Here is a 13,252-nt window from a genome sequence, read left to right as displayed (position 1 = left end):
CAGACTGCAATGCGGACCTCCCCCACCCCATTCAGCTCACTTACCCTGGAGCTACTAAACTCCACAGAGGCTAACCAGAGAATGAAGAACTGGCTGATCTAATCAGCTAGCCTTTTATCTACAACTTACAAAACCCCTGTAGATTAAATTCATCCAGGCTAAATTAATTCGTCTAAAAGCTAAACGTCTGCTCTCTAACAATCATGGGGCTATAGGCAATGGACAGAGACAGCCATGCCTAAGTGTGAACCAGCACATTCAGACACTAAGTTCTAAGTCAGCTGGGATGAATCACGTCCCCGAGGGACTACACTCTCCGTGGACTACAGATGGAGTGGGATGATTAGTTTAGATTAGCTGTCTAGTCTTTAGATCCCTGAAGTCAGAACGAACTCTTACTGGACTGTGCAAACTGCAAGAACAGAAGCAAAGGTACATTTAATCAGAAAATGCAGCAAGCAGGTGCAGAGTTAGCAGCCGTGGACAACAGATATAGGACAAAATTATAATATATAATAAAGCTGCTGGCATAGAAGCGTTACAGATGTAAATAAGTGTTAGAACAGCTTAAAGAATAATATTAGCTTAAAATGTGAGCCAAACACAATGTAAGAAAGTTTGGGGAAAAAACAAAGGGAAGGGGCTATAACATGATGGGCCTTTTTCTGGAGCTGCTTTGCCACGGTGATAACGTCACCTTGGTGATAACATAAAAGAAGGGTAACATCACCCTATTTTTTGCCTTCCTAAAGAGCTGAAAAGAGTGTGAATTTTAAAAAAGTCGTTAAACGCATGTTTTCTGCCAGATAAACAACTGCTGCTGATTCTGTAAAGTAAAGGGATTTCCACTGTTTCCAGCTGGTGTTTGGTAATGATCTACTCTCCCTCCAGTAATTTCTCATGGACCTCAGCACATGAAAGCACATACGATCTAAACATCTCCAGCCAAGCTTGCCAGGCTGGGCTTCTTCAGTGTTGGTGGGGAGAGGCAGAGGTTTCTGGGGAGTCAGTTACCTCACCCTGCAGCAGACATCTGAAACAGGTCAGATGCAATGAGCCATGAAAGTGCTTATCTCTCTCCACTGAGCAGGAGGAGAGCTCAGGCTGCCAAAGTCAGTGACAGAGGTTTACCATGCAGACATCTAAAATTAGAGGAGAGGTATCCTGCCCCTGCTGTCTGGCAAAGAGATAAATGTCTGTAATTGGCACTCCACAGACTGATTGGCCAACACAGGATGTGGGAATCGCATCAGCCAATTTTTGCCAGCTAAAAGCAAGGATCTTACGTGGAAATGTTGTCTACGCACCTTCTGCAATCAACAGAGAAAGACAAGGGGAAAATTCCCTCTGGCTAAACACACACAAACCAAGTCCCACTTCCAAGTCGATGTCCCTAGGCAGCTATACTCTGGCTGATACCTGAGCTCAGTCAGGATCCAAGCATTAGGCAATACTTCATTCTTGTGTCCCACTACAGATGTTCTTGGAGCTCACCAAACACAAACACCTTGCCTGGGCTTTCCACAAAATGTACCTGCTGCTTCCTCTTCAAGCACAAATGGAAGGGAGCCTGCCAACTTGGCAGGCATGGTAGTACAGTTCTTGGAGAGCACTCACCTGGGAACACGAGAAGCCAGATTTGCTTTTCCCCCCTCTTTATTTCAGACTGAAATCCACATCTTCCACCACAAAACATCACGGTGTTCAAACACACTTATCTATAGGCATTTCTGGAAGGCATCTGCATAGCAATGCTCCACTGTGCAGAATTCACTGGCCAGATGTAAACAGCAAGCGCAGCTAGATGAGAAAAATCCAAATTTTAGTTACTGCACCGAGATCTGTGTCAGCACTGAACTCACAGAGCAGTGCAAAGCCAAGTCTCCCAGTTTTTTGTCTGAGGTTCCTGACCATGGCATTACAGAATCATTCTTCTAAACACAGCGGCAGCGCACAAATTCCTTGTTTCATTTTTTCCATTCGCATCTTAAGACTCTTCCAAATCAGGGGAGAGACAGCTTTGCACCCGCTGAGCCGAAGGAGGGCACTGGACACCCGATGCCAGCTATAGGCCAAATGATCTAACCGCTAGTGACGGCAGGGAAGGTAGACAACCCTACTTCCTCCGCTGGCTCCCTGTCACTGGTGTGCCTAGAGTATAGGTTCTTTCCTGTTGCCGCTCTGAGGTCCCCACCACCCACATGCCATGCAGGGAAGCCAACATGTGGCCATGGAGTCACTCTGGTGGCCCTGCGAGGTCCAGCCCCGAGCTGCTCAGGGTGCCCATTCACAGCTGTCATGAGAAGGACCACAGTGTGCCTCTTCCCGAGGCTGCTGCCCTGTACGTGTGAAAAAGTACTTTCAGACACCTCTTCCTTCTCTCCTTCCAAAGGAAACACACAGAAATTGTAACATCAGTGGGTCTCCTCACCAGCAGGAAGAGGGTATGAAGGGAAGGATGTGGGACAATGAGCAAATCCTCATAAGATGCATGGCTTTGACAGGATGTGGAGCAGCCCAGGAGGTTGGCAGGTGGGATGAGGAATGAATGAGCCCAGCTCACTCTTTTAGTCGCTGATGTAATCGTTAATGAAGGCTTTGCATGTGCAAGACTCCTTGCTTCCTAAATAAGCAGGAAGGAGCTCTTACCTCCTGGGAGAGCTGCAGTAGCACACCGACACCAACAGGATCCAACCTCAGCAACATGCTGCAGGGTCCTCCTACATGAGCATACCTGCACAAGACAATAAGAAGAGGACAGTAGATATTTCTGGTTCCTGCACTTAGGTGCAGGAAATCGTTTACACTATTCTGCCCCAAGTCCCTCAAGCAGATCTGTCGCCACTTTACCTAAACTCCCTGGCTGCTCCCAGCACATCACATCTGGAGCAGCCACTGAAATGTAACAGCAGAAGGTGGAATCATGCTCGTGTGAGCTCCTGCTCTGCAGTCCAAGTGGAAGGATGAGGCCCAAACATCTCTTCTGTCCCACAAACGAGCAGAGGAAGCTGTTAAGCAGGTTGAATGACTGTAAGCAAAACAAGTACTCCCTCAACATGTTCAGCAACTTCAGGAAGAACACATGGAGGATGCACAGGACAGCCCTAAACACCTGAAGAAGGGGCAGCAATAAAAAAAAAGCTCACCAGAGGCATCTGGGAAGAATCATGAGACTATTAATATGCAACTACTCCATCATAGTGCAGGAGGCCAGGCAGCCCACAGCACCAGCGGGTGATACTCCCTTTGCAGGCAGAAAAGAGAGGTGGATACTTCACGAGCACGGCACAATTGCCTAAGCAGCAGAGCCTACCACTCACTCACGTTGAGCTTCAGGGTCTTTCCTATGTCCTTGCCAACTTTCCCAGGCTCCTGTGTAAGCTTCTGCGCTCTCCTTGACTTCTCAGACCTTCAGGAAAAGACAGATAGTGCTAAGGGCCAGGCTGTGCAGACACAATATGCCCAAAAGATGGAGATACTGCTCCCAAGGCATGCTGCAGAGTGGTAGAAGTACCATCACCCAGACTGCTGGAAGAGGTGTTGATCTAGCCTTAGGACACCAAGGGCCCAGTCAAGCCTGGTGCAGCACCGTTTAGCAGAAAGAACGGTGCACAGGTTTATCAGTGTCTCTTGTAGAGAATAGAGCAAAAAAGTCTCGATAAGAGTTTATTATACAAGATGACAACAGACATTAGACAAAGTGGGGCAAACGTGAAGAGGCAGGAGGGAGGGCAGGAGCCTATACAGGGTGTCTACTAAGAAATTAGCTGCCACCAGCATCATCAAAAAAACCCCCAGGTACTAGGCTAAGACCACAACCAAACACCTGCACTGGAGCCCGAGAAGCTGGAGAACATCACACATGATGACTGCTGTATTTGTGGCACAACTCTATTAGCAGAAGAGTTAGAAAGATACTCAGTAATTTCTAGGTATTAACATAAACTTTTATGACTCCCAACACTGGTATTTTCACCTTCCTGGAAGAAAGCACACACAATCCAGTTTTGGAGCTCAAGACGGGCAATGAATTGTTCGGCATACCTGTGGAGGGCATCAGCAAACTTCTCCAAATGCTCAAGCAGTACTTCAGCACATCTCTGGGATGCGGACAACCTTTGCTACGTGCTCAGGATTAAATTGGTACCACAGAAATGCTACAAGTAGACTGCACCAGGTCTATTTTGATTTGAATTTCTGAAGGAAGACCTCCTCTGCAGGGTTTTGGAAGCAGGAGAGTGTGGAAAATATGAGATAGGGTCACAGGGTATGGTATGGTATCCCACTGCTCCTCAAAGTGGTGTCATGCAGTGGCATACATCACAGGGACCATGCTTGCAGAACCAGTCACCATCCCTTCCCAGCTGATGCTTACCCTCCCACGGCTTTGCTAGTCTTCATCTACTCTACATTCATCTAATTTAAAGCTCTGATGGAAAAAATTGCTCTTAGTCAGACTCCAGTTTCTGCTTACCTTATTTGCCAAGCCAAAGGCAGGGTAAGTGAGACAGGTCAGTGGTTAAGTCCAACTGCTATGTCAGGAGCGGCAATTCTGACCCGAGGGCTTGGTGTGGCAGAAGCACGACTAAAACTTCACTTTGTGGAAGGTGAGGATAGGAGTCAGAAATCTGGGAAGCGGTAACTGCACTTTAACAGGGCTTAGGCACCTGGACAGTACAGGAAATGTGGAGGTCATCAAGGATGCCTGTGCTCTTACACTTTAGCTGTTTAAAGAAGCAGGGAAAAAACGTTAGCTGTGAATAGCAAAAAGCGGTGTGAACATAGAAGCCGAGATGACACAGAAAAACATTTAACCACCTTAAATACAGAGTAGGCATCGAAGGGTATCAGATGACTCCCCCCCACTCCAAAATGTCTCAGAATATCAGTCTGAAACAAGAGACTTCCCAAGTTTGACCCTGTGGGCAAAACATGCACCTACTCTCCCACTGGTGCAGAACAGCAGAGAAGGAAAGGAAACCATTGAGCGTTGGCCCTTCTTTTCTGCTCACAGAAACACGAAAGCCAAGATCTAGCTGAAATAGCAAGTGCTTTTTAGTGGCTCGTGTCTCTTGATTTTAAGATATCTGGGAAAGTTCGGAGAACAAGTCCTTTGGAATAATATGCGATGTCCAAATTTCGTATATGAGATAGGAGACCAGGTTGGATGATAAAGTGCTCAACATGGCTCCTTCCAGAAGAAATGCCCATGCATATATTCACTTAAAATACAGCAAGTGTCCCCAAGCCGATGCTCTGAGACCACTTTCAAAAAACCCAGCAGCATAAACAAAGAACTGTCCATAAGCAAAATACCTTCAATCATTCCCACTGCAAAACCTTGAAAAGGGGAGAAGATGGGCTGTACAATGTTTGGTTAAAAAAACCCACGTTCTGCTGCACTCGAAGCAGTACTATACATAGAAATCACTTTTAACTGCTAATCATGGCTGCTGTAATGCTTGCAAGCTGCAGATTTTGCTACTGGAAATGTTTTCTCTCTCAAGGACTCTAAATTCTGGTTGTAGAGATGTCTTATATATAAGATATTAGCAATAGCATGTTTCCAGCCTAGTGGCATGCACCTCTCAAGAGGGGTCATATTCTACATCCAAACCCTGTCTCCAGGTAACTAATGGCTGGGAAGCAAAGTCTTCTCTTGTCCTGTGTAGCCTCCAGTGTATTTTTCCTTTCTAACAAATTAACGTTTTAATTCATAGACAGTTTCTGCCTTATTCTCTTAACAGGCCCCACACGCTTCTGTCCAAAACACACCCTGACTGCTGGCTCAGCTCTCTAACAGCGGGGTGGTTGAAGGCATTTTATGGAACAAGCAGAGAGCCATGATTATAGGTCTTTATTCTCATATTAATAAAAAGTGCAAAAGCAGATGCCAATGACCACAATCTGGCACCATGATTTCTGGAGCCTCCTGCCCATAAACACAGGAAAGTGTTCAATTTTGACCACACGGCTGTCCCATATTCAGAGTACAAAAGGTATTGTCATCTCCAGACTAGTGGTCCCATGAATTCTGCTAGCTTGCTGGCTTCACAGCATCCGCACCTCAGACACTAGACAACCTCTGACCGGTGCGCAGCACCAGGCTGGACGGTGGTGTACTCCCAGTCCTGTGTTCCCATGGCATGGATAACATGAGTCCAGGTTTAAATTACATAGCAGGAAAGGGGTTAAAGTTTAAATGACTGTTTTGTATATGAATTAATGTATGTAGCTTTGAGCCAAAATATCTACCATTAATTTTTCCACCTATTTCAGGAGCAGTAAGATACACAAAGTAAAGTTTATTTTGGTACTTGGTATACTTCACTCTCATTAAAAATAAATTAATCAGCAAATTCCTACACAGCTCAGCCTTCTTTTATGTAAATACAACCCAGCTGTAATGAATTACAAGGTGTTATTATCTCACACACACTGTATAATACTTCACACATAAGAGGTTTCTCTGCTTAGCTCAGCTTTCAACAAAAGCATCTTAAATAAACTGCAAGCAAGTTGTTTGGTCTGTAATGTTTTCACAGAGAAGGGATACACCTCACACATAGAGGGTTTCTTTACATGACTCATTTTATAACAAGTTAAACTGAGGAAGTTCGCCTTGGAAAAAAAATAACAAAATGCCTTTTTTATACACAGAAGGCTCCCTAAGAGAAGATTAAGAAAAAAAAATGCAAGCCAGTGTTTGGGAGCCTATATTCTGCATCCCACTGATCTTTACACAGAGAAGGGATGTCAAATATTCCCCAAAACACACAACATGAAGAAAGCAACTTCAGAAGGAAGAACAGTCACAGCCAGGCACAGTCACACTTTCACCAGATTAAGGATTCACAAATTAAGGATTATCACCTTCGACTGTTGTTTATTAGTTTTATTAGGAATAAGTCCTGATATTATAGGACTATTTCTTATCAAAAGTGCACATGGCAGAGAAAACACATACACATCAATTTTACCCAGACTGACATTTATTGTTGACTAGGATTTTAGACAGGAGAGAAATAAAAACTGTTTTTGTCACTGACCTGGAAATAGCCTGGTGAACCATCCACCTACGCAGTACACCTCAGCCTCTGCTGATTTAATCAGTGGAGCTCTTGCTCCCGTAATTACTATGTTGGCGTAATTTGCCTGCACAGCCATATAAAGTTTTCACTGGGGTTGACAGGTCTTGTTAAAAAGCCCAGGACCACTGCTTTGGGGGATGGAGGGTAGAATAGTCCTGTCCCATTAAGAGCCATGGAAAGAAACAGGGATGTTCTTTTCATAAAGAAATTCTTAGACTACAACTCTAAAAAGAATATGGAAAAATCAGCAAGGCAGACTGAAATACCAAGTACTCTGAGGCAGCTTTTAGTGACAGCCCAGCCACGTTTTGGACTTTATTCTCATTAAGATGGCTAGAGTCATAGAGGATTGCTGGGGATTGTGCATCCTCCTACCCTTGTGCAACAGAGCAGAGAGTTCCTAAAAAGGATTTTCACAGAAAACCCTTCAGAATCTGTTGAAGCAATTCTTAACTCCACTAAAACAAAAATGGACCATTCCATCTTGATATCAGGCTTTTAAAATACATTAACATCTAATATGCAAAACTCAGATTTGCATTCACAACAATTCAGTGAGCAGAGGACCACCATTGTGTCTCTATGCAGCAGCTCTGCAAACGAGGCAAAGGACAGAAATGTCGTCTTGAGATAACTCTAAGTCATGGTAAAATATCTGGTTTCCTAAAAACAGAAGGCAGGTCTTTCAATCTGTCAGCAAGGACCACTCAGTGCCATAAAAAGGACAGAGGTTCTCAAACCAACTACCATTTATTTGCGGGTGAATATTCAGAAGAGTATGGCTGTCCAATTTGCTACTGAGTCACCACGGATAGGATATCTAATTAAATATTTTCTTTTCAACAGCAGATTTTCCTTCCTGACTGCACAGCCTCAGCCCAGTTCAATTTCAGGCATGCTTCCCAAGCTGATCTGACAAATTGATAGAAATGTCAGGCGCCGGCACTCTCACAGTCCTTCGTCATTGTAAACAGGGGAAAGGGGCTTGAGGATGCTGCGGGCATTGCTCTCCACGAGTGGCCGCCAGCTCACCTCGCCCGTCAGCAGCAGGTCCTCCCCGCTCAGCGCGTCCAGGTGCTGCACCTGCAAGGACAGGACGTTAGTGCAAGGTGTCCCATCACCCATTCAAGTTCCTCAAGAGCTACGCAAACACGTTGCTTTCCAGAAAGAAAGCAGAACAGGGGGATTTTAGCATACTTTGCCATTTGTGTGAGGTAGACCTAAAAAGATAATTTATGACTGCTTAAGCGTCATGGAAAGGCTAGGAGATAAGTATCTGCAGATCCATTGGAGTTAACTGCATAAGGTCTTCTACTAACACCTTAGCTAATGCTTCCTCCAAAAGTTTGGCAACAGGACAAAGAAGAGCCACGCAAAACTAACATGAGTCATTTTATCTTCCCGGCAGTTAATTCCGATGACCCACTGCTAGTACCATCATCTACATGGAATGCTCTCACAAAAGTGGTTTCACATAGACCAAGGCTTTTCACTATAGAAAAAAAGCCTGACCAGCAGGGAACACCTGAGGTTTATAATGTAAAAGCACATGAGCTGGAGGAGATGAATATGGAATGAACACTCATTCTCGCAATACTAGAAATACTTGGGATCAAATGAAATTTTAAGGTGCAATGTAAGCAAAATAAAAAAACTCTTTTCACACAACATAGGGTTAACTTGCCACCAGTCAACTTGTAGGACACTGTAAAGGGGAGGGGGGGAAGAAAAATGTCCATCAAGGGTCTGTAAAAGACAAAACCACCACCTCTGGCTCAGGAAGTCTGTGAACGCAGATGGCTAGGAGAGTTGACCAGGGAAATAGTACACATGCTTGCCCTGTTACTATATTCTTCTCTGGCATCCACTAATAGCCACTGTTAAAGACAGGATCAGCAAGAAATTGTGGGAAAGACCTTGTACACAATGCTTACTGGAAACAAAAGGTAATTTGACAGGGAGTTTCTCAACAGAGGAAAGAATACACCAATGGCCACAGAGGGTCAGACCGAAGAGCGGCCTGAGCACAATATCCTGTTTCTGAGAGTCATCAACAGCAGATTCCCCAGGAGGAGTTAAGTACCACGCATACATACAATGCTATTTTCCTCGTTTATTTTCCCTCCCTCTCAAAATTTCTTAGTTCGGGGATTTTGAGCCTGAAGTCGTCGTTGTGGATTTAATAGCCCTGGACAGACTTCCATAAACCTTGTCAGTGGCTTTGGAACCCACGTGCAATTGTAGCACCCCAAACAACCTGTGGCAATGTTATGTCCCCACGTTTTTGTATCAGTGAACAGCCTTTCCTTGCTCACCTTTCATATGCCTTCAAGATTTCTCAGAGCTATCTCATATTCTTTCTCAGCTGTTTTTCAGGCAGGGGATCCTACTCACTGCCAATAAAGGAGCTGTTTCTTGTCATCCTTACCGCTCTTCTCTGAGCCTGCTTCAGTTCGGTTTTTATCTTTCTTGATGGTTAGAACCCAAACCATACATATTATTCAAGATCACAAGAGTACCATGGATTTAACAAGTGGCGTGGCAACACTATTTTATTCTCTATTCCTTCCTTAGTAGTTTTGAGCATTTGTTTTACTTTTTTTAAACACTACAAAGTGCTGAGCTGACATTTTGATAATACAATTATAATCTCAAGGACTCATTCCTGTGTGGTAACAGACAGTTTAGAGCTCATCAATATATATGTAAAGCTGGGACTGTTCTTCTCAAGTGCAGCACTTTAGAGTTGCCTACAGGAATGACCTGTCTTCACAGAAGCTGTGCTGATTCTTCCCCTATTTATTTGCCACATTTATTTGTGTCATCACTGTTTCCTATTCAACTGCTAATAGCTCCTCTCCTATCCTTTGCTTGAATATACAGAAGTGCAACAAATTCCCCACTTGGCAGCAAATTGTCCCAAATTACATACTTTTTATATGTGTTTACTCCCTGCCAGTCTTCAGTTTTAAACTTTCCTATAGCCTCACGGATGTTAAGCATCAGCAACCTTAAGCATTAAATTAAGTCTGTCCCTCCTGAGAAGCCCTCTAGCATTCCAAAAGTGTCCTCAGTCCCTTACAAAGCCCTTTACTTCCCATACGTTTTCTCAGACACGTACTGAAATACTGTCTCTCCAAATCTCTATCTGGTCCTGAGCATAGTATTGGAAACATTACAGAGAATGCTGTTGTGGAGGTTCTGGTTTTCAATTCCCTGTCCAACAAGCCTACACTCTTCCTCCAGAACCTCTCTCACCCCTTTTCTGTCTTTGGTACCCACCTGGACTATATCCCACCAACATTTCCTAGACACCTGGTTCACAAACCTCCTAAGGGTTGAGAGGACAAACACTACTTAATATAGCTTCCTCCAGGTAATAACTGAAAGAAACAGAAATAATTCTGGAAAACAAAACCTTTTACTTCTTTCACACAAAGATCATCAGGAGAATTTCAAGCTCTGTGTGCTATTTCATTATGAAGAGAATCCCACCTCCGCAACATCAATTATAATTCTACAACAAGTTGCAGCCCATTTCTGACACATTTTGTCAAGCCTCTCAATAGCATAGGCCCAGAAAATGATGAGCAGGATTGCTTTCAATGTTCCATGAATTTCTCTGCAGCCACTTTTCATCAAACTGCAATAAATATCAGCCAGTTTTTATATTTTTACCTTTTTCTCCTTAAAAATAATCACTGAATATAAAAATCAGTTATATTGATAAGGAGAACTGAGCTACATAGTATGCAAGCAATAGAAATAAATATTTAATACTCTAAACAAGAGAACGACAGTAAGTCATTCGCACTATGAGCTGTAGTGTACCTGTTTGCGCACATATTCTACGAGTAACTCCAGATGCCGAGGGTCCTCACAGTTCCTGTTAAAAAGATTTCTCCAAAGAGCTGCTGCCAGAACATGATCATCAGACAAGATTCCCTAAAGGAAGTACAGAGGGGCATTAAAAACTGCAAGTGAAGAGCGTCTGAATACAAGACAACCACTTGGCAACGGACAATATTAGCTGTCTCAAAGCCCACAGCTGTACATATGAAAAGGCACCAGCATCACTCTTTCCCAGAACGGAAAAACAACCCTGGACTTAAATTAATTTACAGAGCAGCCTGTAACAAATATTCTGGCAAGTTAGTTTGGGAAAAAACTGGGTCAGGGTATTCTTAATGTAGAAGACGATAATTGCATTTCTATGTTATGAAATCTTTACCATACAAATTTTGGGCTTACAGAGAAGACAGCACCACCTCACAGAATTGTGTGAAGGCCATGACACTTGGAAAAGCAAAATACAGGATATTTAATACAATGTTGCAGAAATGTAGTCAGGACTTTGCTATTTTGCTTTGCTTTTCTATTTTTCATTCTAAATGAGACAGAGACAACTCCTCCTCATCAAGAACTATCTAGATTTTTCCAGTTAAATCTAATATTAAATTTGGCTTATACAAGAATCATATCCATGAGCGCTTTTTGTCTAAATTCGCTCCCACTTTTATTGTCTTTTTAGATTATGTGGCGTTATCACCATAGTCTCATAACTCCTGTCTTCTGCAGACACATCTGCCAAAGGCAATAGAGGACTTTAAAATATTCAGTTAAAAATAAAAAAGGCCAACGTTTGTCTTTAATTTAACTAGGCATTTTGTTTCCAAAAAGAGTGTCAACAAAAAGAGAAAAGAAAAAAAAAGACAGACAGACACAGGCTGACACATCCTGGCTATACTTAAAACCAGATTAAAGACTTGCGTGCGTAACACTGCCCACAACTCTATGAAGTTTACTTTTACAAGATATTAATAATGCAAATCACCATGCAAAAAATAATATCGCCATGCGAATAAGAAGAGCATCAGAAGAGCAACACCCACCAGAGCAAAAAAATAACGACTGAAAGAGATGATGTAATTATATTTTCTTCTTTAAAGGCCTGCAGACACTTGTGCACAGTGGTACTTTTGTCTCCCCATATTATTAGATACTTCCTATAAATACCCTCTCACACAGACTCCCTATAAATACGCTCTTTGCTTTCAAAGTACAGCTGAGTACAATGGGATTCAGAGGGAGGAAATGATTTATTGATGGTCAAGCATTGACGGTGAAGCAGAACAAAGAATATCCCTCCTTCCATGTCCCATGGTTTAAATCAGTATGCTGTGTGCTTTCTTTTTTCTTAAAAGCACTTTAATTCAAGGCATGAGATGATCACAATAACTAAGAAGTCTGCTTCCATAACGTAATATTTCTCCAAAGATATGTATGGCAAATGTTTTACACATCTGGAGTATTCTGTATTCATAAATTAGGTGGTCTTGTTTGTTCTTGCACATTCTCTGAAAACATCCTTCTTACCTCATCATATCCAAATAGAGCTGCATAGAAATTTTCTACCATACTTCTCAAATCTTCCTTTAGAACAACAGAATTAATCTGAAAAATAAACCAGAAAACCATCTGTATAGGCTCTAAAGAGGAGGTGATGAGAAAATATCAGTTTCACTCTGAGTAGGCAAAGAAGAAACAGTGCCTCGGCCCACATAGGCGAGGATTTGGCTGTAAGTAACGATGTTAGTGCAGTCAAGCATTTTAGAACAACGTGCAATACAGCTCCGTTAATTCTGTACACAAATGAAAGTTAGTGTTACTCAGAATATATGAATGGCAGAAAAATCCTCAGCCAACACCGCTGACATATAGCTACATGAGCAGAGAAAAAAATGCAGCTGGGGTAAGAGTGAAGGCAAGGCTGTCCTTTCAGTGTCAGCATAGGCTAAGATAATGAGTCTTCATTAGCTGTATTTTAACTATTAGGCAGGTTTTCCAGTCCTTGATTCATTCACACAGGACTTTTAGAAACTCGAAGGTTTTTCAACTTTTTTTCTAAAGCATGGACTCCACAGCTCAATGAGCTATTCCAGTAAAAGTAGTGTAATGCTAAAGATAGAGGCACCATCCCTACCACTACTCCTTCCTTACTTGTCAATATTGACTTTCTCATTCAGGAATCACATGAATTCTGTTTCTACAGCATCTCAGTAGAAGCTCAGACTTACTACTTTTTGACTATGACTAAATTTCTTTCAGAGTTTGTGATGATCCAGCTACTTCCCCCTACGCTCTAAGTGTGACTCAGCCCA

At 42.9% G+C, this 13,252-nt stretch overlaps 1 protein-coding gene across 3 annotated transcripts in view; it reads right to left on the bottom strand.

The window, feature by feature from the left end:
• Positions 1-6,974: 6,974 nt before the first annotated feature.
• The window catches only part of UQCC1 (ubiquinol-cytochrome c reductase complex assembly factor 1), a 49,256-nt gene continuing 42,978 nt past the window's right edge, over positions 6,975-13,252 (bottom strand). For all 3 annotated transcript variants that reach the window (XM_075166255.1, XM_075166256.1, XM_075166257.1), the window contains 3 exons: positions 12,468-12,545; positions 10,923-11,036; positions 6,975-8,174 (listed from right to left, as the gene is read on the bottom strand). In XM_075166255.1, coding sequence (XP_075022356.1) covers positions 8,040-8,174; positions 10,923-11,036; positions 12,468-12,545 — 327 coding nt within the window. In that variant the 3' untranslated portion in view covers positions 6,975-8,039. The remainder of the gene's footprint in view (positions 8,175-10,922; positions 11,037-12,467; positions 12,546-13,252) is intronic.

This window comes from Calonectris borealis, chromosome 17 (assembly GCF_964195595.1).
Source record: "Calonectris borealis chromosome 17, bCalBor7.hap1.2, whole genome shotgun sequence".
In the NCBI taxonomy this organism is placed as follows: Eukaryota; Metazoa; Chordata; class Aves; order Procellariiformes; family Procellariidae; genus Calonectris; species Calonectris borealis.
Note: the sequence above shows the minus strand (reverse complement) of the source record. Positions and strands in the feature narration are given on the sequence as shown.